General features: G+C 54.4%; 2 protein-coding genes and 1 long non-coding RNA gene across 11 annotated transcripts in view; 1 reads left to right on the forward strand and 2 right to left on the reverse strand.

Annotated features, from left to right (window-relative positions):
• On the reverse strand, positions 1 to 20462 carry Tmem63b (transmembrane protein 63B). Of its 7 annotated transcripts, none has more exons than XM_023719524.1 (26): positions 20012 to 20096; positions 17585 to 17663; positions 16198 to 16295; positions 13921 to 14103; positions 13627 to 13706; positions 13412 to 13450; positions 12472 to 12562; positions 11128 to 11165; positions 10308 to 10450; positions 10166 to 10217; positions 9800 to 9908; positions 8956 to 9026; positions 5933 to 6013; positions 5532 to 5655; positions 4899 to 5032; positions 4689 to 4826; positions 4456 to 4609; positions 4010 to 4116; positions 3779 to 3865; positions 3616 to 3681; positions 2600 to 2762; positions 1948 to 2053; positions 848 to 1015; positions 612 to 727; positions 402 to 482; positions 1 to 236 (listed from the first exon to the last, which is right to left on the reverse strand). In XM_023719524.1, exons 4-26 carry the CDS (start codon positions 14077 to 14079, stop codon positions 45 to 47), a joined length of 2499 nt encoding a protein of 832 aa, XP_023575292.1. In that variant the 5' UTR covers positions 14080 to 14103; positions 16198 to 16295; positions 17585 to 17663; positions 20012 to 20096; the 3' UTR covers positions 1 to 44. The 7 variants fall into 7 exon arrangements, with proteins under 7 accessions (XP_023575292.1, XP_023575279.1, XP_023575286.1 ...); XM_023719511.1 differs by lacking the exon at positions 16198 to 16295 and adding an exon at positions 19092 to 19210; XM_023719518.1 differs by lacking the exons at positions 16198 to 16295; positions 20012 to 20096 and adding an exon at positions 20443 to 20462.
• Mrpl14 (mitochondrial ribosomal protein L14) overlaps positions 20159 to 25401 on the forward strand; it is a 13003-nt gene continuing 7760 nt past the window's right edge. For 2 of the 3 annotated variants that reach the window (XM_023719528.1, XM_023719533.1), the window contains exon 1: positions 20159 to 20226. The gene's annotated coding sequence lies outside the window, so the exon portion shown is untranslated. Of the gene's footprint in view, positions 20227 to 20600; positions 20626 to 25401 lie in introns of those variants that run through there. The other variant, XM_023719538.1, reaches the window with a different exon arrangement.
• Positions 20604 to 22311, reverse strand: LOC111817752. Its single transcript, XR_002821881.1, has 3 exons — positions 22185 to 22311; positions 20787 to 21100; positions 20604 to 20686 (listed from the first exon to the last, which is right to left on the reverse strand). It is a non-coding gene; the product is annotated as an uncharacterized LOC111817752 (long non-coding RNA).

A 25401-nucleotide genomic window follows, 5' to 3' on the forward strand; every position in this document is an offset into this window, starting at 1 on the left:
GTGTCCATGGGGCAGGTGGGGGCGCAGCCTCCAGGGCCCCACCCTCACTGGTGGACCTCATTTTCTATGAGGCTGTCCTCGCACGACTGGAAGTCCGTGTCTGTGAGGCCATCAGGGGGCATCAGCAGCTCTTCATCTTGGGATGCTGACGACGGGGGCTCGTCCCCTGAGCTCCCAGGAGCCCCGTCTGCATCCCCATCCCCCTCTGAGTCCTGCAGCACCTGGGCGATGTACTTCTGCAGGGGGAAGAGCAGGTGGTAAGGGGGTGACAGAGCAGCTCCCCCCACCCCCATTATGAGGGTCTGGAACAGGCTGCCCATTCTGACAATGGCAGGGCATCCGGCTTTGAAGCTGAGTCTCCGTCAGGGTCCCCTTCCTTGGCCAGCGAGTAGGGCACTCACCGCAGATTTGGGGACAGCAGCAGCAGAGGGGGGCCGCCCATTGCTTCTGGGGCCCACGGTGTCTGTCTCTGTGTGCTCAATCTTGAGAGATGGCAGAGATCAGATATGGCGGGTACCGTCCCCAAGCCCTGAGACTCCTGGTGCCTCAGTGGCCCTGCTCTGGCCCCCTTAAGCCACCCGCAGCCATGCTTGCCAGCCCGAGGCCCCTACCTTGTAGTTGTGGGCACTGAGGTATTTGAAGTGTCCAAAGCAGACGTGGCAGAGGCAGATGACAATGGTGATGACCAGGACGACGAAGGTGAACATGGACGTGGGGGCAAGGAACCCTGGTGCACGTGGGGACAAAGGACAGGACTGCCACCTGTCCTGATACTCCCTCCGGACTCACAGGCTGGCTGGACTCAGGCCCCTGGCCACGTGGCATCCCCAGGGGCAGGTGCCCTCACCTGTGCGCATGGTGGAGAAGAAGAGCAGCCAGAAGAGGCAGAGGATAGGCGCGGCCACCACCTGGTTCACGGCGCCCGAGTGGATCTTCTTGTCCAGCTTGGCAGGTAAGTAGGCGTAGTAGAGGTTGTACCTGTCCACCAGGTGCTTCAGCAGCATGTACATGAGCCCTGGGGAAGCCACACGGCCCTGACCTCGGAACCGGTGCCACAGACCAGGATGTGTCCAGCACAGGCTCCCCTCTGTGACCACCAGGGCTGGCTGCCCACCTGCCCAGTTCTCTCCCCAGCCCAGGGCAATGCAGGGCAACGTAACCCCAGTATGACCATAGGGCTTGTGCCTTCCCTGCCTGGCCCCTTGCCAGGAATCCTGTCCCCAGAAAAGGCCCAGAGAAAACAGCAGAGGGTTCTTGAAGCCCCCTCCCCCTTACTTCTCTCCACCCTGACCAGGCACAGATAAGGCTAAGTTACATGACAGCTCTAGCTCCCTGCAGGCTGGGGCTGTGGGAGCTTCCATGAAGACAGGGTTAGTCTGGGAATCCGGAGCCTTCGCTGGCCAGAGAGGGTAGTTATGTTAGGGTCAGGGTGTTATGGGAGGCAGAGGATGCACTGGGTAATGGTTAGTGGCAAACCGCTAGACATCTAGAGAAGAGTGCAAGTCACACCCTTAGCTATGGCAGGTCAGCCTGTGGGCAGCAGGGATCCACCCCACCCTGGACCTGGGTCTTTCCTGGGCTTAGGGGGCCACGTGCCCATCGGTGCCTGTGCAGGGCTGTGGGCATGTATGGACACATTAGTGGCTGTGTGATGTGTTAGTGGTAGTGTGGTATGTCAGTGCAGGACAGCGTCTGTGTGGCCGACAGGGCAGGGTCAGGAGAGCTCTGCCAGGGATCAACAATAGGGAGGGGCCAGCCTGGGCTGAGCCTCAGTTCCTCATCTTCCCCAGGCCAGGCCCCAGACTGGACCAGGAACCGGGTGGGAGGCCGAGCGGCCGGTCTCCCAACCGGGCCCTGTCCACTTGGGGTGGCCTCCTTCCTAGGGTGGCTGGGAGAGGCCCCGGGTCCCCCCGAGCAGGGCCCAGGTCCCGGCGCGGCGGCGCCTACCGAAGGGCACGATGATGGGGCAGGTGATACTGTAGGTCATGACCACCGTGAAGACGCACATCATCCAGGCGTAGGCAGCGCCGAACTGGAACTCGTAGGCCTGATGCTGGGGGGGACATGGGCGGAGGGGCTCAGGGCACAGGGCACAGGGCACAGGTCTAGGCCGCGGGGCCGGGGCAGCAGGGAGAGACCGAGAGTTCTACCGGGGTCAGGAAGGAAGCCAGGAGCAGCAGGGTCCTTATGTTGGGCAGGGAAGGCAGGAGAGGTGTGGCTGGGGAGGCAGGCAGGGACTTGGTGGGGTGTTGAAGGCTTCTGGGCAAGAGTGTGGGAGCAGGAGGGGGGAGAATGTGGGCAGCGGACACCCAGCGCCCTCTTGTGTGTTTGGGACACAGGGACCTAGCTCTAGGTGGCCAGACCGCTCCCATCTTTCAGCACGAAACACTACTCTGTCAGAATCGAGGGCCTCCAGGGGCATCTTGTCAACCATGTCTATGTGTATGGGAAAAGCAGGGCCCTGATGAGTCTGGAAAAGAGGGCCACAGAAGCGGGCTCCGGAGTCCCAGCACCTGCGCCCCCCAAGAGCCCACCGGCTGCAGTTTCCGGTCGGACCAACAGAGGGCGCCTGCGGGCCGCTGCGCCGGGGCGGCCATACCCGCTTGACGTTGCGTCTCTCAGCCGCCGAGCGTGCCAGGCACAGGCGGATCATGTACATGAGCAGGCCTGGGATGCGCAGCAGGTCCATGGCATTACCGATGAAGGCCGAGGCAATCACGTAGTTCACGAAGAAGGCGCCGTTGTCTGGCAGGAACACGCACCTGTGGGCACCGGGTGCTCTAGTGCTGTACCTCAGGGGACCCATGGCCACTGCTGCTGTTGCTGCCACCACTTCACCCTCTACGTGGGCAGCCGGCCTGGACCCAGCACTGTGACCCGCCCCTCCAGCAACCCCAAAGGCAGATACAAGGGCCAAGAGAGTCACCCTCAAGTAAGCTCAGGTACCCCAGAACTTATGCAGATGTGGCTTCATGCCTGGCCCAGGGGCAGCCCCATAATTCGTGCAGGCTACCAGACCGTGCAGGCAGCAGCTGCCCCAGATCTCCTCAGACCACCCCCTAGTGAGACCCTCACGGGCCGAGCACAGGCCCCAGCAGCACCAGGACATCCCCCAGGCCGTCTTAGCTCAGAGGTGCCCCAAAATTTGAGGTTAAAGGCCTCCGCAGATAAGCTTCAGAGTCTGATACCTCGAGCTGGGGTTCCAATTAGGCATAGACACCTGACTGTGTGCCCCCAGTCCCGTGCCCCATGGCAGTTCCCACAGAAGGGGTCACAGAGTGACACCCTGGACTTGAAATGCCAGAGACTATCCCCCTACTCCCTAAAGCATGAACTCTGGGCCCAGAGACAGTCCAGAGTCACGAGGCCAGGACCCTCCCAGCACAGACATCAAGGAGCTGCAGGGACCCCAGCTGGCTGAGATTTCACTGCCGACTGCTCCCCAGTGAACGAGACCAGATACCCACGGAGCCCAACTCCAGATGGGATCCCAGGTGTGGGACATATGGAGCCCTGCAGCCCACGTCAGCCCCCTCTGCCCCTCTGCCCAGTGCTCACAAACCCTCCCTCCTGTGGGGGCTAGCAGTGTCTCTCCCTGGGGCCCCGGCCACTCACTCAAACCGAATAGCTGCCTCTGCCAAGAACTTCTTGTCAAAGAGCCAGCGGAAGAAGAGATCCAAGCTGCAGGGAGGAGAGGAAGGAGATGAGTCTGGGACGGCCTCGGGGATAACCAAGAGCGCCCCTTGCCCCCTCCTGCACTGCCACACCCTGGGCTCACCTGCTCAGTCCCAGGGAGGGCAGGAGCAGCACCATGAAGATGAGGAAGGTGTAACACTTGTGCATGGTGGTCCTGTTCTCCCCAGAGCTGGCAGACACATGGCATTGCAGAGGTCAGGCGCGCTAGCCGGCACAACAGGGCTGGGGGAAGGGGGTGCTGGCCAGGGAGCCTGAGAACAGAGGGTACCCGGCCAGGGCACAGCATGTATGTGAGGGTGGTACGGATGCTCACCGTGTCCAGTGTGCCTCAAAGAAGGCCGAATAGTAGACGATGGTGGGGAGCAGGGCCGAGAAGCACCAGAGCAGCAGAGTGGGGAAGAACTGTGTGATGATGGGGTTCTGCGGGGCACGGGACACATGTCAGCCAGGGCCTTCTGCTCCTCTCAGTGCCCTGGCCCCAGGGGCGGGGTGCTGACACTTCAAATGGTGCAATACATGCTGTGTCCCCAGCACGACACACATCCTTACAGCAGTGACACTGGCCCATTTTACAGGTGTGTAAACTGAGGGAGACTCATCCAGACAGCAAGCAGAGGGGTGGGGATTTAGATAGGCACTCAGGGTCTTACATATGGAGCCAGAGTCCCTCGGGACATTCAAACTGGCCCTTGACCGTGTGTGGCAGGAAGTGGGGGTAGAAGCACAGGGGAAGGGGAGGCTGGCGGGTGAGGGGCGCACATTGAGGTACTCCACAGGCTTGGTGACATTGAACTTGTCCATGGTGGTGATGATGATGGCCGGGGTGGTGAGGAAGAAGAGGAGGAGGAAGAGCACGACATTGATGACCAGGCAGCGCAGCCACCAGATGAAGCCGCGGATGGAGAGGTGCTCCCTGGTGCACAGGGCAGGAGCAGTCAGGCAGGCCCCACCCCTGCCTGTCCCCGCCCCGTCTTCCCCGGCCCCTATCTCACCAGTAGATGTTCTGGGGGTCGGGGGCATAGGACACGGTCCAGTTGGAGATGCGCAGGGACTCACTGCAGGAGGAGGAGCGTGGCTCCCCACGGCAGGTGCAACCCTGGCACTTGCACACGTTGAAGTCCTTCAGGATGCTGCCAGAGGGTGGACCGTTACTACCGGGCGCCCCCAAGTGGTCAGGACAGGGGAAGGGGCGTGGGGCTCACATGGCCGTGATGGTCTCATTGTGGAAGGTGACGAAGGCCATGCCGAGCGGCTTCTCGTTCACCTTCTCCTTCTCCCGCTTGTAATCCTCCTTCAGCTTCTGCTCCAGCTTCGTGTAGTACTCGATGGCCTCCACCTGCCGGGCGGGATCCAGGGCCACTGGCCAGACAGCAGGGACCCACAGCGCCGGCCATCCTGGCCAGGTCCACAAGCCGGGCTTTTGCACTGAGTTATATCCCAAGCGCTTTCTATTTTTTATTCTGAGCCAGTGTCTCACGAAGTTGTCCAGCTTGTGTACAAATTTTCCATTCTCCTGCCTCGGCCGCCTGGGATATGGGACTAAGGCATGTGTCCTGACACTTGGCTCCAAGGTGTCTTTACACACCTGGGTACGATCAGCTCCATCTTATACATGCTAAACCTGAGACACAATTCTGCTAAGGAACTTGCCAAGGCCAGCATTAGCAAGCACAGCGCAGTGCTGTCCTCTCCCCTGGGCTTTGAAGCTCCAGTCGCTGCACAGACAGGCCCCACCCAGCAGGGGGAGCTGGGGCTTTAAGGGCTCTGAGGCACAGCCTTGCCTTTTCCATGGGGTCCCCCTGCATGGCAGGGCTAGAAAAGGGGCCTCCTCCTACCTGTTCACAGCCCCGCACCACACAGCAGCAGAGGTGGCCACAAGGTTTGGGGTTGATCATGGTGGGCACATTCTCCTTGCTCTGCAGGTTTGTGAAATACAGCTTTCCCCGCTCTGCTTTCTTCCTGCGGGACCCGGATGCCGGTCACCCCCAGCCAGCAGGCTCATGTCACCCCCAAGGGCAGGGGATGTCCTGCTTTGGATCTGGTTAGGGCGTGCTGTTCAGAGGCCCCCAGGCTAGTGTCCCCGGGCCAGGAGGATGAATGCGCCTGGTGGGGACAGGGTCTGAGCATGGCTGGCTCTTCCCAGAGCTGAGAGCAAGCACTCTGGTGTGGAATTCAACCCAAGTGCCCAGAGAGCCCTGGGCAAAGAGGCAGGGACTCTGATGCCACGGGTTCCTACCTCTCTGCATCCAGGAACATAAGACGTGCCACGTTGTAACAGGGGCGGGCTTCGAGGACGGTGCAGTTGGGGTAGGCCTCTCTGAAATAGGGCCAGTGTCACTTCCCACTGCCTGTGGACACACCTGCCTGGCCTCTGCTGCACCGAGACACATCTCCCCGCTTTCAATATCCCTTCTGACACCCAAGAATAAAGCCCTGGAACCCCTCCTCCTGCAGGTCCATGGGGGAGGGGACACAGGCTGTGTGGGGACTGCACTCCATGTGGAGCTGTGACCCTGCTCCCAGCAGACTTGGTCCTGTGTCACACTTGGCCTCAATGTGGCTGCACCCAGCCACCCCACAGCCCTGCCTCTATGGGGACGTCACCCAGGCCTGAGACCACCAAAGAGCTCATCCTGATTCTGAGAATGACCCCTAGTGCAGTCCCCTCCACGCCCACTTAACCCGAAACTGTCCTGACTCTGGCCCAAGGTACCTGGCTGGTTCAGAGAATGCCAGCTGACCAAGGGAAGGACAATTCACTTTAAAAATCCAATCTTACTCTATTTCTTCATCTGTAATCTTTAATAAATCCCTGTTTATTTTTCATCTTACTTTTTGTAGTACTGGAGATTGAACTCAGGACTTTGACCCTGAGCCACATGGTCAGCTCTTTTTATTTTGATACAGTGTCTTGCTAAGGAACCCAGGCTGGCCTGGAACTTGCAAACCTTCTGCCTCAGGCTCCCAGAGTACTGGGACTCCAGTTGTGTGCTACCACACCTGGAAGTTCCTATCTTTTTATGTTTTATTAAAATCTGAATGAAGGACCATCAAGAATAAAAGATGCACAAACTAAGGTTACAAGACGGACCTGACATGTGTGGGTTTACAGATTTAAACCTGGGCTGGGACCTTGCAATGAGGAACCCAGGAGGCGAGAGAGTTCTCTGACCCTGCCGCTGCTGCCCAACCTGGTTCAGGTCTCCTTTTCAAAGAAAAAGCTCTGCATTCTTTTATTATTTTGAGATGGTCTCAGTAAGTCTCTTAAGTTGCCCGGATGGGGCTCAAACTTGTGATCCTCCTGTCTCTGCCTTCCAGAGTGCTGTGGGGACAGCATGTGCCCACCATGAATAGTGATGCTGATGCCCACGAACTTTAACCCCACCCTTTCTTGCACAGAACCGCAGATCAGCCCTGAGATAATCAGGATGGAGCGTTCCCTGTGGACACTGGTCAGACTGGCTATCCAGTCTCCCTGGCATGAGCAGAGCGCCATGTGCAGGCTGAGTGAACTGGTGGGGTTGATCACTCGCCCGCTGAGGCCCCTGCTCAACCCCCCACTTGCTAACCCCTCTGCCCAAGATGAGTTCCTCTCTGCCCCTGCCCTGCCTGACTGCTTACGGACTCTCTCCTGCCTCACTGTCTGCCTCCCTGGTTAGAACCTGGCGTGGAGCATGACTTGCTCTGCTCAAGGCTCCGCCCCCGGGGCAGGGCACAGCCCTTTGGGGTATGCCTTGGAGCAGGCAGCCGACTAATTCCACCTGCACGATGCAGTCACTGACCTCGGAGGACACTGTCCTTACTGCTGTCCCAGACTGCTTCCCGTGGCTGATGTCAGCGTGAGCCGCAGCCAAGACCCCACCAGCTGATGGACCAAAGATCTGTTTAGATCTGCTGCTTGGTAAACTAAGGCAGGGACAGTCCCTGGTGTCCACAAACAAGCCAGGCTTTAACCCTGCAGCATGGGCTCCAGCACTGGGCCCCAGCTGAATCCTGCTTCCCAGTCGGACCACAGCTGCCCTGGGCTGGGGTGAGGACCAAGCTCTATTCTGGACATAGGCAGACGTGGATCTGAAGGGCCCCTCGAGCTGGTGCCAGACCAAGCCTGCATCAGACACCACCACCAGCCCCATCATGATACCAGCTGACTTCTAATTCTAGGCGACTCAGACCAACTTCTGACCAGAGCCTGGACCTGCTCCAAAGGCTGATCCCCATAGCATGTGAACCACAAAAGTCTGAAGACCTTTTGTTCATCTTTTTCATGTATCTAGTACAGGGTCTACAGGGTCTTATGAAACAGATTGGACTTGTAGTGATCCTTCCTGTTTTTCAGCCTCCCAAGTGCTGGGATTATAGGTGCGCGCCACCATGCCCAGTCTCCATCACCACCTCAGCGTGCCCCGGCCCCTGCATCTGCCTAAGCACGTGCTTTAATCCGCTGAGCTATCTGGCCGGGCCTCTTCTTTATCTTCTACAGACCCAAGCCCACTGCAAGTGGGGTGCATGGACAGGTGACCCTAATCCCTGCACCTTTCCCAGATGGACCCTTTACCCCAACTCTGCCACTCACAGCTCTGTCCCATGTGCCCCTTGGCACTGGTGACTGGGCTGTAACCGCCTTGTCACTTGAGCCCTCTCTCTTCTCCAGTTTCCAGCTGCCTGGCAGTCCTGGATTTCCTCCCAAGACAGTATTCCAGAACTGGAAGAGCCTGAGCAAGAAGCCCAGCCTTTCCTCGGCTCCTGGACAGACAGCCACTGCAGCCTGCCAGCTTCACCCCCACATCCCCACAGCCTGGAACTCGGCTGAGGATAGAGGAAGGCATTCACCTTCAACAGACCCCGATCCACAACCTTCGAGCCCGTCCACGTCAGGAGGGGAGGAGACAGATGTGGCATTCATCCAGACTCTACCTAGCCAGGGAGACAGCTCAGAAGAACAAGCACTTGCCTGGCAAGCGCAGGGTCCTGAGTTCAATCCCCGGTACCACAAAAACGAAACAAAATAGACTCTACCTATTTCTCCTACTCTTTTTTTCTGGTAGTGAGCTGGACTTCAACCTTGGGCCTCACACTTGCTTACACACACTGGGCACTGAGCTATACCCAGCCCTCTCTGCTCCCTCAGGTACCCAGATGCCAGGTCACCCTGGGTGCACAGCCTGCAGCCCTGCTCTGACCTCTGCTCTGCTGCACATCCCCAGGTGGAGCAGAGGATCAGGTTGCTCTTGGGGTAAAGGCACAGGGGTACCGACTCACTCAAAGTGCTTCTTGATCTTCTCTGACTCGGCGTATTTGGAGATCCCATTGATGAAAAGGGTGCGCTTCACCTGGGTGAGGGGGGGAAGGTGGGCTTCTTGAGAGAAGATCCTTAGGAGCCAGAACGTGGAGTGGCTGGGGAGATGGCTCAGTAGGATAAGCGCTTGGCTGGCAAACGCAAGGATCCCCGGTTCCGCCAAAAAAAAACAAAACAAAACAAAAAAAAAACCCAAAAAACAAAGAACGTGGAAAGAGCTGGAGCAAGGCTTTGTATTGAGCGGGTAGAAAGCAGTCAGCAGAGAGGACAAGGAAGGGGATTCACTGGACCCAGGGGAAAGCGGGGGTGTATTCTACGGGAATCATTGAGCAGACCACTATAAAGATCTGCTGTGAACCTAACTCTGGAGCCACATAGCACCTGCTCCTGAAATGGTGACAGGTCTGATGGGGGCTGCTCTCAGACCTTTGGACCCTGAGGTCCCAGCACAGTGGCTGGTATAGGCTCAGTGCTCAGAGCTGCTAGCAAGTGACCAGAGGATGGGGAATGTCATCACCCGACACCAGCCACAGCCCTTTCCCAAGGCCTGGCATGGCTGGCAGCTCATAGGGACTGCCTGGTCTTACCTTCCAAGAAATCCTAGGAGGGGAACTATAATCCCATTTCATAATGAGGACATCGAAGCCAGGTTATGCCTCTCGTAGGGTGGTGGGAACTCCTGGAACCCTGAGCCAGGGCTCATACTGGGTGGCCTAACCCTAGGCTGGCATGGGAGGGTGGGGAAGAGCAGGGCTTGCAGGACAGGGGCCACGGGCTTGTAAGGCCTAGAGGGCTCCCAGCGCTCACCAGGTCATCCTCCTTGTAGCGCATCTTGGACGTGTGCCTCCGCATGCTGTAGACTGTGAGCAGCAGGTACAGGAAGGCGAAGGAGGTGTGCAGCCACAGCAGGTTGTTCCTGGGGTACCAAGGAGGTACCAGCGGTTGGGACATATGCAGACAGACGCCCAACCCAGTTAGCCCAGACACGGGTCTGCAGCACTGAGCCTTCAGACGGGCTGCATCCCAGCGGAAACACTCCAGTGGCCTTCCCTGGCAGGAGGTGGCCATCTTCTGCTCACAGGGCCAACACATAGATGCCTGGAGGATCCGCCCCTGCTGTCTGCAGCTCCCTCCCCCCTCCCCCAGGGCCCTGCCAGGTGGTCCCAGCCTTACCCTGATTTCAAGTTGGCGATGGTGGTTCTCCCAAAGCTGTAGGCGTTGTTCTCTGAAAGCGGAGGGCACACATGTGATGGTGAGGTCAGGGCCTGTGCCCCTGCCTCCACCTCCCCACCCAAGCTGCCCAGCCCTCACGGACCCAGCAGATCCCCTGAGAAGTTGACAGGCAGCACGATGCCCACGGAGAGGACGCCCACGACGACCAGCAGCCCGATGATGTGCCGCTGGAAGGACAGGTAGTGCACAGCGTCGCCCCCACACTTGTCCCGGATCTCATCATCCCTGCAGGCCAAGGCAATGGCAGAGGACCGAGGTCAGAACCGGGTCAAGAGGCCACAGCTGGTCACAGTCCCCAGCCATCCCACCTGCTGACCAGCCCAGTGTGGGGCTAGAATGGGACTTCTGAGTCCCTAGTTTCCTGGGAAGTGAAGGAGGGGGACCAGAAAGAGGGGACAGTTCAAGAGGAGCAGAAGTGGGAAGGTGGGTAGGAGGCAGCAGCTGTGCCTGTGGGGGGCCTTGCCCTTGGCAGGTGTGGTGCTGACCTGTCCAGCCTCCTGCCTCAGTGCTCACTGCCTGCCTGCTGGGCTCTGGCTTGATTGCCTGTCTTGCTGCCTGCTGGATACTGGCTTCTGCCTGCTGCTGCCTGACCTGCTGGCTGCTGGGGGTGGGCCAGGGTCAGGGCCCTGCTCTCCAGGAGTGGGGCAGGGCAGGAGACGGAGGGCAGGGCAGGGCTGGTCTCAAGGTAGGGCACCACGGAGACTTGTGGGAGAAAGTGAGCATTCAGGGTCAGTGGAAGCTGGCCTTGTGGCCAGGTGGCCTGAGGTGGGGAGCAGGAAGCAGTCGCTGGGCTGGCTAGGAGCGCTACGGCCTCTCAAGCTGCTGGCCTCTGCATTTTGAAGGGAGATGCCACACCTGACGTTTTTCTTTTTGTCTTTCTTTAATTCCAAGCATTCACTTACTTTATCCTGAAGATGGCTGTCAGCCAGGAGCAGAAGCCCTGGGGAGACAGAGGCTGTCAGCAGGAAGCCCCAGTTCACAGTGCCCTCGCTCTCCCAGTGCCTCCCCCATTCTCACAACCGTGTCCAGACCAGGGCTCACCTTACACATGCCACACATCGCCCCAACCCCAAAGCCCAGGATGGAATTCAGAAGGGAAAACAGGAGAAGAGGGAGGCCACCGTCCTCAAAGAAAAAAAGGACAGCGCCAAAGCAGGTTATCTGTGAACTCTGAGGTCTAGAGCAAGAGCCCTACAGAACCCTAAGGCCACGTGGCTCAGCATGGGATGCAGCTTGGGATTCCTAGGAAGGCCCCCTTCCAGCTGCCAAAACCAGAGGGGTGCCCTAGGCTGCCTGCACGCCTGCTGTCTTCCATTCTACTTCAGAAGTGTCAGACCCAGGGCCACTGTGAGCTGCAGGATGTCTCTCTTCATCCCTTTGGCCCTTTGGGCAGAGGGTGGCGAGCATCAGGGTGGCCAGGGAGAGAGAACCTTCCCTGCACTCCCAGAAAGAGGCCAGACCTCAATAAGGGTGGGGAGAAGGTACGTTTGGCTTGGGACAATGCTACCTCGGCATCAGCTATGTCTGCGAACCATCTGGACACCTCTGGCTAGCAAGGCTGAAGCCTGTGGCCTGCCACTTACCTGAAAGTGTCCAACTCAGGAAGTGACAGCCACTTTCTGCTGGGGCTGTCACCCCCAGGACTCCCCGGTCTAAACTGGGCTGACCAGGGACCCTGCAATCACAGTGACAGACGGCTAGGTAGGATCACCCCTGCAGGATCTCCTGTAAGATGGAGCTGGAGACTGCTGCGAACTGCAGGCCATCTGTCCCCACAGCCAGGGCTGCCAGGCTGCCCCTCTGAGCACTACAGCACGGTCTGTACATTTAGCTACGCAGCCAGGAAGACAGACTGTGACTTTTCTTCTGTCCGGTTTTTCGATACAGGGTCTCATTATGCAAGCCAGGTTTGCCTTGGACTTGGGGTCATCCTCCTGCCCCAGCCTCAGAGTGCTGGGGTTACAGGCATGGGTTACCATGCCCAGCAGGTACACATGTGTGATTTCTAAAGCCACTTTGCAACAAGACAGTGGCCTTGGACTTACGAGGAGTGGAGATGGCACTGAGCTCTACTGTGGCACAACCTGGAGTGCTCGGTGTTAGGGCCCGGCTACACGGAGGCTGTGACGCAGGGCAGGAGCCAGGGAGGAGCTCAGACAAGTCTCTGACCCCACAGCACTGCACACCGCAGGCTGCCTGGCCCACATGCTGGCAGGTGGGTAAGGCGTTCAGGAGAGGACACTCACATTGTCCCTTTGGTCAAAGTCGACAGAACTGGACACGGAGGTGAGACGCTCATACCGGTCATGACTGTCCCCATGCATAGCAGAGGCCACACTGGGGAGGGAAAGATGAGACCAGAGTCGGGTGAGCGTGAGCCTGGGGAATGGGCAGGGAATCCCAGAGGTCAGGGGCCACCGAAGGCACAGAAAGCGCACAGGCTGAAGCAGGAATGACCACCCTGTACCCTGCCTCTTCCCTCCGGCACAGGGCACCAGGCACCGGTTCAGCCGTGGGGCCTGCGGGAGGAGGGTGTCTTCATCATTGCCCAGGTGAGGCCAAAGCAAGAATGTTAGAAGCCCTGCAGTTCTGGGCCTGACCAGCAGAGGGCCAGAGCAAGAGAGCTGATCCTAGGCGAAGAGCAAGGTGAGGTGAAGGGGAATGACCAAGGAAACCCAAGACCCAGCGGGTGGGGAAGATGGCTCCCTCCCTGCTCCCCAGTGCAGCAGCTGCCACAGCTCCAACTCCAGTCCTATGGACAGAGGCCACAGTGGGGGCACAGGCCAGCACAGGGGGCTCCTTGGGCAGCCCCTCAGGGTGGACAGGAAACCCTGGCAGGTAAAGAACTAGCTGTCAGGAGCAGAAGCGCTGGGGACACCCAGCCTGTCTCTGCACAACTGAGCTGAGCAGTGTGGCACGGTTTCCTGGGGAAGTTGTGTGTGTCGCGGGGGGTGAGGGGTGGGGGTTTCTTTCTCCCAGGCAGGAGTCTGAGAGAGCCAGAGCAGGGAGCAGAGACAGGCTGGGGGCATCCCTGCTCCACAAAGCACACCGCCAGCAACCGTCTGAACCACCGAGAGCCTGCAGAGAAGAGAAACCAGCAGCTTGGCAGGAGCAGAGAGAAGCGTGAGAGGGGAGAGAGAGAGAAAAGCTGGTTTAGTGGGGGCGAGGGCCTGGTGCCCCACATACTATTCCTGTTCCACTCTGTCCCTCTCCTGCCGCCGGAGCCTGGGGACAGAGAATAGACTGGGTTACAGGGGAGGAGAGAGGACTGGCAAGGGTCCAAGGCTCCCGAGCTGTCTCTGCACCCCCACCCCCACCCCCCCACAAAGGGGACTGAAGGGCCTGTCCCCTGCTGGTTTCTGAGCAGCATGGAGTGAAGTGGCTTTTGTGCAGACCCTCACCTGTCAGCATCTGTTACCAAAGCCAGCCGCCCATAATCCCAGGCCACCTTCCGGAGGATGGAGAACAGGAACAGTAGTGCCTGCAGGAAGAGGGGAGTCGGAAGTGGAGGCTGGTTGGCCTGGGCACTGGAGCCAGAACCTCACCTGGGGAGGGGATGGGCTGGTATGCATGAAGGGCCAAGAGGTGGGGATTCCTCCGGCAGTCACACTTGAAAGCCAAGGTGGGCGGGAGGATGAGGTGCACCAGGGCTGTTGTGCACGGGTGCCAAAGGCAGGGTGGGCTGTGGCACTTACCAGGAAGCACATGAAATCAAGGGCCAGCACAGTGGGGACGCCCCCAAAGGGCAGGCCCTGCAGGACAGTGCTGCGGATGCGTGCACTATAGCAGTAGTCCTTGGGGTTGCTATTGTTCAGGGCCGTGGTGCCCAGCGTGGCCAGCAGGAAGGGCAACATGGCTCCTACTGCCGCATGGTCCTCCTGGGTGAAGTACAGTGTGGTCAGTGGGCTCACTACACCCCCTGGGCCCTGCCATGGGAGCCCAGTGGGGAAGCAGCCAGGAGAAGGGCTTGGGTCACACAGGCCTGCCCTCCCCGGCTCTCAAGCTGTGCCCCCACCCTGGGCCAACAGGTCACTGGGTAGGAAGGTGTCTGTCTCAAAGGCTGCTTTCACCTACTCCCCCACCCCACTTGTCTTCGTGGAGGTCCTAGAGTTGAATCCAAGGCCTTTATACTGAGCTACATCCTCAGTTCTTATTAATTTATTTATTGATTGAGACAGTCTTGCTCTGTTGCTAAATTCTTATTAATTTATTTATTGATTGAGACAGTCTTGCTCTGTTGCTAAATTGTCCAGACTGGGTTTGAACTTGAGATTTTCTTGCCTCAGCCTCCTAGAGTCCATGGATTAGAACCTTTCACAACAGCACTTTCCCTCATTCCAGTTTCCCCAGAGGAGTGGGCCTAAGGGAAAATGACAGGGGACTTAGGCCGGAGGATAGGAAGTTAGGGGAGGGGCTTCCAGGTCAGTGAGGCTGGGTTAGCAACTCAGACACACAGCGCTTGCTATCCTGCACAAGGTTCTATCTCCAGCACCAGAACAAAGAGGCCTGATTTTGATTAATTTTCCTTTTCTGTATTTTAGTAAGAGTCTACAGCGTCTAACTATATAGATCGGACTTGTAGTGATCTGCCTGTGTTCAGCCTCCTAAGAGTTGGGATTACAGGCATGTGCCACCATGCCCAATCTCAATAGCCATCTCAGCATGCCTGGGGGGCATGGCCAGCAAGGTAGGCCCGGGGATTGAACTCCTGGCCCCTGCATCTACCTAAGCAGGCACTTTAATTTGCTGAGCTACTTAGCTAGCCCTCATGTGATTAATTTTCAATTCTGTTAATCACCTCAATTTAACTGGCTTCAAAACCAAATTTTCAAACTGGAGAGGAGAGATACAGAGAAAGGACCATTTTGTATTCGTATATACAGAATAGTTAGGATAGATGTACGGCTGCTTTCGCTTGGTTCAGTGAGAAAAAGGATTTGTAGTAATAGTGTTTGGACAGGATGTCCTGGCTGCTTCTTGTGCTGTGGATGACCGCTGAGAAGATAACAATGCACAATGTATTAATTACTGAAAATGTCCTATTAATCAGCTTGGAAACTGTCTCAGTGATATTTCTCAATAAAATAAAAATAAAGAAAAAAAAACACCAAGAAAAACAAAACCAAATTTTCAGCTTCAGGGTCCTCAGAGTAGGGGTCAGAGTGAGAAGCCAGGTGTAAAGCACAATTGCCTGGACTGTACTACCTGATGCTGGCCCAGGCCCTGTGCCCCTGCTGTAGTGTGAGTGTCTCTTACTCCTGTTTTCCCTCCAGCTCTTTCTTTTCCTCTTTCCCAAAGGCTCATGGTCACCACAGGGAAGACTACAACTCCCAGAATGCTCTGCTCCTGTCTCTGGAGCTCGGCAGGCTGGGAACTCTATGCCCCCTGGAAAGATACTTCATTGGCAAAGGAAGGGAGAATAGCTGGTGGCCTCAGCCCACCCAAGCCCTGGCCACAGGCCCCCTAAACTCAGGGCAGCTGAGTGAGTGGGAGGAGAAATGGGGTTCTGGGGTGCTATGGGATGGAACTGAGTGGACTCTGGAGATGTTCCCAGGTAGGGGAGGGACAGTGGGGCTCCAGCCTGGTGGAGGTGGTGTCAGTGCTGCCCCACCTCCTCCTACTGGGGGGCCCTGGGGGCCCCTTCTGCTCACAACTCTGCAGCTCTTCAGGAGGAGGGGGTCCCAAGGGAAGAAAAGAAAGTAGACAAAGAGAACAACAAGCTGGTGGTGAAGGTGATGGCAACTTTGGACATGCGAGTATCCCTCACAACCCTCCCCAGATGACTCAGGATTTCTGTGACCCACCCACCAGTTCTGGGGCTCCCAGGCAGTCTGTGCAGCAAGCTGGGAAGAGAACGGAGTAACTGCCTCTCATTGATGCCTCTCCCTTCTCTCGCCCAAATTGACTTTCAAAACATCCTAATTTAGTAACTGTGGCAGGCACCATTTATTGAGCATTTCAAGAATATGTACCTGATTGCATTAAATCCTTGACAATCCTGTGAGTGCCATTATCATTTTAAGATGAGGCCACAGAGCTTAGAAAGCTTCAGTATTGTCCCAAGGCCTCACTGTAAATAAAATTTAAATAAAATTTACAATGGGCTCCAAACCTAGGTCAGCATCTCTATAAAGCTGGACTATTATAGAGCCACTATGCTTTTCAGTTGTGCCCAGAACAATGCCCTGAAGACTGAGGAGATCTTCAAAAATAAAACACCCCTTAAATATTTTCCGGCCGCAGAACACACAGGTGTGGTGGGAACGTGCCTAGATGTGTAGACGTGTGTGTGCACGCGCGCGCAGGAGCGAAGTGAATGCAGCATCCACGAAACTGAGGGATTTGCTGGCCTCAGAGTGCAGGTGTGGATGTAGGCGTGTCTGGGAGCTGGGCAGGTAAACACCAGGCACAGATCCCAGGCCCCAGAGCAGGTTAAAGGTACCTGTGTGCGTTCTGGGTGGTGTGGGGAGCACTAATTAAGTCCCACTGCTCAAGTCCAACTTGAGCGCACGCTGGGAGCCACAAGACTCATTTCCACTCCTGGCTGTATTTCTCTCCCAGAACCAAGATCCCCCCTCCCCCCACTATTTTCCTACTCCAGAGAGGAGCTTTCTGGGTGCCTCTGCACTCAGGGATTCAGGGCAGGGGATCACCCAGCTAAGTACTCAGCACCTGGGACCACGAAGTCCCTCTGCCGTGATCTCTTCACTGTCCCCTCCAAAACTGCCCTGCTCTACCTGCACAGAATGAGGCCCCTCAGATGACTGTCCCCATTTTTCAGGGCAGGAAGCAAGGCCCAGGGAGGGAAGTCACACAAGGTCAAAGGGCAGAGAAGGGGTGGAGTCTGGGTAGCCCAGCCGGTTGATGAGGATACTTCAAGCTCTTAATTGTGCAGGCGGGGTTGGTGTTGCCAGTGGATTTCAACATTAGTAGCAGCTCTCAAAGCCAGGGCAGGGCTGTGGGCACAGAGGGCCAGCCTGGGGCAGAATACTGGGGGCTGGGGCAGTTCTCCCAGACACACCAAACCCAGCCGTGTGCCAGTTTCTCCTGTGTGAGACGGAGGCTCTGGCTAGATGTGCGCAGTTGTGTTAGAGAGGCAGGATCAGATGTCTGGCCACACTGTGATTTTCCCACCCGACACTAGAGTGTAACGGAGGGCTTGGGCTCCCAGGGAGGCAGGTGGAGACACGGACATCTGCTTCCATGTTACAGAGGCCTCAGTCTCCCACTGTGTAACAAAGACGCTAACATCCTCACCCCTACACCCCACCGATTTCAGGTGGCGAGGCAAAAAAAAGTATTCACGCATGAGGATAAGTAGCATTAGAAGAAAGCATTTAGCAGGGCGTGGTGACTCACGTTTATGATCCTTGCTACTCTGGAGCACGAGGCAGGAAGACTGCAAGTTGGAGCTCAGTCTGGGCAAATTAGGGAGATCCTGTCTCAAAATATAAAAGGGGTGGGGACAAAGCTCAGTGTGAAGACCTGAGTACCACAACCGTAAGTATTCAAATGAGTAAATAAAGCTGAAACTCCGCAATCTCTAGGTCCAAGACTCAAGTTTTTAAAAAGGCATTTATCAAATACTTTGCACCAGGTTCTGTTTTAAGACCTCTGCAAATATAACTCATCTGCTTTTCCTTACAACCTGAGGAGGGCTGGAGATATAGCTTGGCGGAATAGCACCTTCCTGGTGAGTGCAAGGTCCTGAGTTCGATTCCCAGTACAAAAACAAACAAATAAACAAACCAACCTCAGGAAGACCCTGAGGTACAGAGAGGCTACACAATGTGCCCAAGGTCACAAAGCCAGTTTGTGGTAGGTTCAGGGACAGGCTGAGTGTTAACCACTGCATTTGCTGAGTCTACCTGTGGCTGCAGCCTATTTCTCTGCACCTACCTATACTCCTGCTTGGGTTGTGATCTCAAGCCCCTGAAGGAGGGCAGGCACAGTCTGGTGGCTCCAGGATAGCCAGACCTGGCCTCTACCCTAGTAAATTACCTAAACACCGTGGGCCTCAACTCCTTCATCTGTGAAATGGGGGCAACAATCCAATTGGGTCCTTGTTTAAAGAATTAAGAAGAGTCATGCACAGCTCTTCACATAGTTGAAGGAAAATAACAGGCTCTAAAAATAGCTGTTATTAATGAGATTGGAATACAACAGGTATAGAGGAGAAAAATCAGTAAAAATCAAATAAAAAAAAAACCCCACAACAACATAGAATTTAACCATGCATTGTGGTGCACACCTATAATCCCAGCCACTCAAAAGCTAACATAGGAAGACCGCAAGTTTTCACTCAACCTGGGCAATGTAGCAAGATTCTGTCTAGAAAGAAAGAAAGATAGAAGCTGGGGATGTGGCTCTGCGGTAGGGCACCCCTGGGTTTAAGCCCCAGTATTGCTAGACAGTCACAGAGACACAGAGAAGAAGAGAACCTAAAACTTGATAGAAATACAACAAAACAGGTCAGCCAGGCAGGACGGCTTTCTGTTTGGACCTGTGGGCTTACCCTGTGTTAAGAGAATTTGACAATGAGCAGCAGGGGATGTCCCCAAGCCCTCTGAACATGCCCAATCCACCTGCACTGGGCTGGGAGGTGAACAGAGGTGATGCTATGCCAGGATGGGTCAGAGAGAACCCAGAGTCAATCCATGACCAGGTAGGGTGCCAGTCTCTACCTGTGTTATTTTGTTTGACCCCCCAAGACAAACCTTGTGGTAGTAACCACACTATTGTTTTCTTTGAGACAGGGTCTGGCCAGGTAGCCCAATTCTCGCTTTGAACTTCTGATATTCCTGCTTCAGCCTCCTGAGTGGTGGGATTACAAAAATGAGTCACTGCACCCCACTCATAACCATACTTTTAAACTGCAACAGAGGTTCAGACAGGTTAAGTGACTGGTCAAGGTCACATTGATAATGAATGACATAGGTAGGACTCGAACCCAGGTCTGTATCACTCTCTCATAGTTGGAGGGATCTCGAAAGGTATGCAAACGGAACTTAGCTACTTTTGCCAGCAACATTCCTACCCACCTACCCACCCATACACTGGCAAACTGCACGGGGAGAAGCTACTGCAGGCCCCAGCAGGTGCCACTCCGGGGCATGCCAGGGCCTGGACCCTCGGGTGCCCTGGAGGACGGTCGCGCTGCAGCACATCCCCGCCCCCTCCCTATGCCTGGGAGGCAGAACCCTGGGCCCCTACTCGGGTCCAGCACAGCCCCGATCCCGGAGAGCCCTCGGGGCAGTGGGTGCAGACCTCTGTACCACGACCCGGGCTGGTGGCAGCAGAGCTGCAAGGGCAGCGCCCCTCTGACCTCTTCCCCCACTGCCCTGGCGTTCTTCCCTTCCTGGGGAGCAGACGACAGCTTTGGGACAGCGGCCTGAGCGGCCCGCGCAGCAGGAAGGGCAAAGGTACCCCTCGTTCGGGGCCTCTGCCCGCTTGAGGGCCCCTGGTCCCCCAATCCCCGGTACCCGCTCCAGAACAGGGCGCGCGGTGCGGCCCCGGGACAGAACGCGCGCTCCACAGGAGCGGGGACAGCGGCAGCCTGGGCCAGTACAGCCACCAGGGCTGAGCCGGGACGCGGGGACCTCGGATCCGCACTCTGGGCGCGGCGCGGGCCCAGGGCGGGGGCGCAAGCAGGCGGGTCCCACCGGGGGTTTCGGGGCGGCGCCGAGCGGACCCCGACGGAGCCGGGGCGGTGCAGATTCCGAGGTGGATGTAGGGAGGGGACGACTGCAGGCGGGGTCCGGGGTCCCGGGTGGGGCGCGGACTCACCCGGCGCAGCTCGGCTCGGGCTCACGGCCCCGGGCGCGGGGCGCGGGGTCGGCAGCAAGGCTCCTGCGGCGGCCGCGGCGTTGGGGGAGGGGAGGGCGGGGCGGTGCCGGGCCCCGCCCCTCACGCAGCGCACGCATGCGACGCACGGCCGTGACGCATGCGCGGAGGCCGCGTGGTGTGGCGGCCCCTGGCGGGTTCGCGGCAGCAGCGAAGTGGTATGGGGCGATTATGGGGCCCGGGGAGCGGGGCATGGGGAGCCTCGGGGACCTACTTCTCATCTTTTGTTTACTCCCTGCACCTGGGTGAGCGGTAGTGAGGCCTTTACAGCTGAAGGTTCAGGGTAGCCCGGCGGCGAGCGAGGCCTAACCGTGAGCCCCTCCCCTGGGCCCTAAGGTGCGGGCTCCCGAGCTTGTGCACCCCGGTGCGCTTACTTAGTGTGTCTTGTAGGAGCGGGGCAGCCTGGACGTCACCTCGCGTTCAGTGACCCGCACCTCCCTCCCTTTGCAGCCGATCGCGCTGTGACTCTGAGGTGACTCCAGAGCGTCCCTGGTTTCTGATTTCATCAGAGGCTGCGCCCAGCAGTGATTAAGTCTAGAAAGATGGAGGTGGGACAGGTAGGCTCGAATCTTGTCACTGAGGCACGAGGAGCGCGCCAGTTTGTTTAATTTCGGGTTCCTGAAGGGGACACAAAGAGAGTATGACTTTCCACAGTGGGCACAGGGCATCTTTGCCTTTGCCACCCTGAGATGTTGAAAGGGCAGGGGCCTGGACCCACCTTGGGTTTCTCGAGAGATGTATGGGAGGAGCTTGAACCAGGGCCGCAGAGACTGGACAGAAGGATGCTGCCCAACGTCTCTGTCACCGATTCTGTGATCGACTGGCTTTTCAGAGTTCATTAGGAACTTGTGGAATGCAACAGTAAGGTTTAATTTACTACACTGTTTTTCAAGCTGTGAGTTCCATCGGTGAGTTGGAGGTCAGTGTAGAAGATCCGGCCATAGTTTAAAATGCAACTGGAGAACATACTCTTAAGTGAAATAAATCAGACCCGCATATGCACACATCATATTGTCTCCTTAGTGTGAGAACCTGAAAAAGAAAAATTGAATCTGCACGATGCAGTAGATATTGGGAAAAGGAAATGAACTTACTCAAAAGGAAAGAGTTACAGAATTGAGGACAGGAAAGGGAGTGGGAGAAAGAGATTTATCTATGTGTGTAAGCAGGATGGTTTGGACAACTACTGTGCATTTCTGCTGGTCTGTGAAAGAAGCAGTTAATGCTTTAATTCATTTCGTCTCCTTTTTTCAATTATTTGTACTTTTTCTCTTAAATTCTTATACATTTCTTTTTTTCTTCTTCTTCTGTATTTTAGGCAAGGGCCTACAGGGTGTTCAGGGTCTCACTACTAGATCGGACTGATAGTGATCCGCCTGTTTACGGCCTCCCAAGAGCTGGGATTACAGGCATGCGCCACCATGCCCAGTCTGAATTGTGTCTCCGCGTACCTTGGAGACAGGGCTTGCATGGCAGGCCTGGGGATCAAACCTTTGGCCCCTGCGCCTGCTTGCAGGTGCTTTAATCCGCTGAGCTATTTGGCCAGCCCTACGTTTCTTTTTTTCTTCCAATTTCACTTGCATATATCTGGTACTATGAATAATTGGTTGGAAGACAACACTGTCTTAAAACGAATACTGTGAAATTCATATTACTTTTTTAAGTGAAATTTTGTATCACTTGTAATTTTTTGTTTTAATTCTAATTTGTACTTTTTAAAAATAAAAAAATAGAAATAGAAGCTATTAGAGAATGCTTTGGTTAGCAAGAGCATTGTTTCTTTTTGTTTTTTTAAATTATTTATTTATTACATTTTTGTTTAGTGTGTGTATGTGTGTGTATGTGTGTGGCCAGCTCAGCCCACCAGGGGGCGGGGCGGGCTGGCATGTGGTGCTGGGGGATCGAACCGCGGTCCCTGTGCTTTGCCAAGCTTGTTCCAAGTAGGTGCTTTAGACCACTGAGCCATCTCTCCAGCCCCAAGAGCATTGTTTCTTGACACTGCCTCAGGTATGAGTGTGTTAGGTGTAGAATTCGTGGCCACTCCTGTGTGTGTCTTAGGTGTTCATTGGTGTAGTTTCTCTGTGTATCACAGAAAAGTTTGGAAAGTATTGATTACCTGAATCCTCCTGTTGGCCTTCTTGCTCCTCAGGCTGAGTTTCCAGTCAGTTCATGTACAGAAGGATGTGGTTAGTACCCAGGGATGTATAGGAAAGAACACGGAGTCTCTATCTTCAGGAAGGTTACTGCCTAAGAAGAAAGATGTTAATTTGTTTTCAATACTGAGGATTGACCCAGGGCATCCACACTGAGCTATATCCCAGACCCCTTTATTTTTTAATTTTGAAACAGGGATTTGAGCTAAGTTGCCCAAGCAGGTTTTAAATTTGCGACCCTCCTCCAGCGTCTTAGAATGCCAATATTACAAGTATGTGCCACCAGGCCTTGGATGAAATAAACAGAATTTTGTTGGGGGTAAGAGGTAGATTGGCTTTCTAGAAAGAACTGGGTTTCTTTGTTTTGTTTTTCAGCTGTGACAGAAAAAAATGAAATGAAGCTGGCTTTGTAGACTGCCTGCATGCAGAAGTCTGTAAGCTTGGGGTCTGGGAGATGTTTTGGGAAGGAACCAGAAATTTAAGGGATTTGTAATTTTTTTTAAACAATTGCCTATTTTACATATATATATATATATATATATATATATACACATATAGTGTGTGTACCTTTTTTACGTAGTGTGTGGTTTAATGCTTGTAAAATTAGTTTGATCTGTTGCTTGCATAGAACAGTAAAATTCACTTTGAGCTCAAGGTCCTGAGTTTGATCACGGGTACAAAAAAAAAAAAAAAAATGTTAATGTATGAATTGTTTTTTCTAAACTAAAACCTCACTATTCAGGTTTAATTGTAGGGGTAACTGAAAAATGGAAATAGAGGGCATAGTTACTGGTTTGGGGCTTCCGAACATCACTGGAAGATATTTCTTAAATGTTATTTAAAAAAAAATAATGTAGTTATGGATCTGCACGTAGGGATTCTTGAGCTATTTCTACCTGTGCCTAATTAGAATCAACACCTCTGAACTGCATTCTCCAGGAGCGCGAGGCAGGGGAGTGTGTGGCAGTCTGCCGACAGCAAGAGAAACACTTCAACTTCAGCAAGCCAGAAAGTTGAATTAGGGGCGTGGTGAAGTCCATAAAGGAATAGTTGCCACAATATTTATTTTTGAGATAAAGCCTTACTCTGGCCTGGGATGCACTGTGGCTCAAATTCCTGATCCTCCTGCTTCAGCCCACCATGGGCTGGGACTACAGGCCTGGGCTACCAAGCCTGATCCAAAATATTTTATTGTTGCCCCTATTTGTCAAGGGTAGATTCTGCCCCTGCAGTCTGTTACTCAGATTGGAGTCTTCTGGGCCCTGACCGTGGTAATTTAGACTCTCCTAGGCTCCTAGAATCCTAGATGATGTGACTGTCTTTTAAGTCTATTTTGCTTCATTCTCTCTTTGTGATTGTGGCATCTGGACCCATCTGCAGTGCTTTTTCCTGTTTGTGTCACTGGGGTAACTCTGGGGGCTTGAGAAAGTCTAAAAATCCAGATTATGAGTTGAGCGCCGTCATGTACACCTGCAGTCTCTGCTCTCTGGGAGGCCAAAGCACGAGAACAGCAAGTTTGCACACAGGCATAGCAGTTCAGCAACATAGCAAGACCCTGTCTCAAAATTTTAAAGGAAAGGGCTAAGCATGTAGGTTAGTAAGAAGCTGTGCGTTCATTTTGTAGTACTAGGAAAACAAATGAGAGCAAGGTTTAGCCTTCTATCTTGTAGGCAACGGCTTGTACATTGTGGCTCGCCCCAGTGTGATCTGACAGGCATGTTAATGGTGACAGCCCAGGTTTCTGTGGGTTATCCTGGGTTAGGTGATGTGCTGGATGCAAGTAGCTTGTCATTCACTAGGGATCTGCAGGAAAGAGTAGGAAAGTCGCCTAGTGAAGATTTTGGAACTTCATTCTCATCTTTAGTGGGGAGAAGTAGCACTTTTCTGGGTCCACTCTAGAGTGAGATGTGATGATAGTTTTGCCCTTGAGCTGCCCAGGATCAGGGAGGCAGAGCACTTGTCCTGTAGACCTAGCCCTACGAGATGATTCCAGCTTACAGTGGTGGTGAACCTGTGACACGTGTGTTGTGTTTTTGTTTTAAAATAAAAGCTGTTGGGCCAGGGAGGTAGCCTCAGTGCCATAAGTGTCTGCCTGGCAAGCACAAGGTCCTAAGTTTGATCCCTGGTACCAGAAAAAAAAATAATGATGTTAAGATAGGAGCTGTTTTTTCTAAACTAAAACCTCACTATTCAGGTTTAATTGTAGTATTGGCACTTTAGTTGCAGTGTCCCTTGCCTGGGTAGAGACAAAGCACTTTTGTTTCCATGTGGCTCTTTTAATTGCTCTTTCCAGGAACCCTTGCTTGGCAGAGTCACAGAGACCTGGATGAGGGATCTCATGGTCCCAGACTTTGAGGAAGAGGAGGAGAGGCGGGACAGGGGTCATGTTCCCCATTCTCCTGTTTTCTCTTTCCTTCTTCTGCACATCTGGCTTGGTGTAGGTAGTGACGGGCAGGAGAGATAGGAGATGTACAGGATTGAGTAGACCCAACTCTACCTCCTGTAGCTTTTTTTTTTATTTTTTTATCTGCCATATGTTTATTTTGATATTCTCTATATTAACAGTAGTTCACACATTATAAGCCCACAATGTGTTTGGTTACATGCTGAACTCTGTGAAGTAATTAATCACAAAAAATAGGATTGATACCATTTTCATTTTCACTCTGTGGGCAAACAAGGTAAAAGAACCTGCAGCTTTTTTGAACTCCAACATTCCAAACTTGCTCCTGGACTATAGATGTCCCTTTCCCACTGCTGTGAGATTAAAGCTGGAATATATAAAATCTATACCTTAAAAGACCAGCTCAAATAATTGAGAAATGTCAGATCTAACCAACACGCCATGCAAATACAAGATGACTTTTTTTTTTTTTTTAAATGAAATGGGGTTTTATTGGTAGTTGTGGTACAAATAGCCTTTTAAGCTATTGAGAAATGCTTATGTGTTTTTTTAATTAAATATTATTTATTTTGTGGTCCTGGATATTGTTCCCAAGGCCTTTGCACTGAACTATATCCCTATTAATTAATTTATTATTTATTTATTTGTTTGTTTGTTTTTGAGATATGGTCTCACCAAGTAAGTTGCCTGGGCTTGTGATTCTCTTGCCTCAGCCTCCCGGAGTGCTGGGATTACCAACATGCACCACAACATCCTGTTATCTGTTTATTTTTTGA

This window comes from Octodon degus, unplaced genomic scaffold, assembly GCF_000260255.1.
Source record: "Octodon degus isolate 3935 unplaced genomic scaffold, OctDeg1.0 scaffold00005, whole genome shotgun sequence".
NCBI classification, from domain to species: domain Eukaryota; kingdom Metazoa; phylum Chordata; class Mammalia; order Rodentia; family Octodontidae; genus Octodon; species Octodon degus.

Coding starts and splice junctions, on each gene's coding strand:
- Tmem63b (XM_023719518.1), bottom strand. CDS start 14,079: ATGTTGCCCTTCCTGCTGGCCACGCTGGGCACCACGGCCCTGAACAAT. Junction 9,027..9,799: donor GCTACAAGGAGGATGACCTG/GTGAGCGCTGGG, acceptor CCCCTCACCCAG/GTGAAGCGCACCCTTTTCAT. Junction 4,117..4,455: donor AGCCTGTGGAGTACCTCAAT/GTGCGCCCCTCA, acceptor CGTGCCCCGCAG/AACCCCATCATCACACAGTT.